Source organism: Sinocyclocheilus grahami, unplaced genomic scaffold (assembly GCF_001515645.1).
Source record: "Sinocyclocheilus grahami isolate Dianchi unplaced genomic scaffold, SAMN03320097.WGS_v1.1 scaffold264.1, whole genome shotgun sequence".
NCBI lineage: Eukaryota > Metazoa > Chordata > Actinopteri > Cypriniformes > Cyprinidae > Sinocyclocheilus > Sinocyclocheilus grahami.
Window position 1 is genome coordinate 1,840,828 of NW_015505443.1, and position 1,212 is coordinate 1,842,039.

General features: G+C 37.5%; 1 protein-coding gene across 2 annotated transcripts in view; it reads left to right on the forward strand.

The window, feature by feature from the left end:
* Positions 1-1,212, forward strand: part of ttyh2l (tweety homolog 2, like) — a 54,392-nt gene that overhangs the window by 19,342 nt on the left and 33,838 nt on the right. For both annotated transcript variants that reach the window (XM_016290887.1, XM_016290885.1), the window contains exon 3: positions 140-251. In XM_016290887.1, the coding sequence (XP_016146373.1) occupies positions 140-251 (112 nt within the window). The remainder of the gene's footprint in view (positions 1-139; positions 252-1,212) is intronic.

The following is a 1,212-nucleotide window of genomic DNA, read 5'->3' on the forward strand; positions in this document are numbered from 1 at the left end:
TCCAAAAAAAATTACACTTCATTTTTAAATATTTCAAATCTTCAGCAAGCAGTTTGAAGCAACATGAGAGAGTTTTATTGATATGAAAATGTATCTGTAACACAAACCATTGTTCTGGCTTGATTTGTTTTTCTCACAGTTCAGCGGTGGGTGTGGGTTTCTATGGAAACAGCGAAACCAACGATGGAGTTTACCAGTTGACTTACTCCATTTATAATGCCAATCACACACTGGGTGGCATTGGCAGTCTGGTAAGAGTTCCACTTCCGTCTCCTGTCACTCATCATGTTGTCTCATTTCATTGGAATAGCCTGAGGAACACTGTGATTAAACGAAATCTGAAATTTGCCTGTTACATGCTGCTTGCTGAAAATCTAAGTGCTGAGGGCCTCAGGAGCTTTTCACTGCTGCTGGAGTATGAGTGCATCATGTGATGAGTGGCACCCACCCACACACACAGAAACCCATAGATGCAGGAGTTGAGCACTGCTGCAGGCTTCATCACTGTGAGTTGAAAGCTGTAGTCATTGTGCCTGTCCCCTTTTTAACTTTAAGTTGTAGATAGACTCTAGAAACCTTTCCAGATGCAAACACATCCAGCTGACAAGGGAAAACAGTAACAACAGAGAGAAGACTGGGATTATCTGTTCATCTGCATTAAAGGGGATTGAAAATCTATCTGCATATCCACTCGTGCATCCACATTCACTGGTCTGCTGGAAATGTTTGTAAGCGTCCTGCTGATCACAGAATGATTGAGGATTTCAGAATGTGTGTGGGAAGGACACCCACCACTGAACGACTATCAACAGACCACTTCTCGAATAATTCAATTTAATATATTTAATTACATTGAATTAAAGTTTAATTAATTAAAATATGTTTAGTTTAAAATTTTATTTAACTATATTATTAAATAGGCTACAGGTAGCTCAAAGTTTTCTGACAAGTTAAAAAACAAGAAAAGGTTGTAGGTAATGTTCAAAACAGTGTACTTGCTCATAGTGTGATATGCAGTAGTGCTGGGCCATGTGTTGTTCACCATATATTTACAGTGAAATTTGTAAGTATCACCATGATTTTAATGCACTTTTTATTTGGTCATTATGTTTTCTGAAGAGCATACCAGTTAGATTAGTTTCACAATTGTGTAGTTCCACAACAGTAAGCTTTTAATAAATCCAATTCAAAATCTGTCATTTAACAATTTGT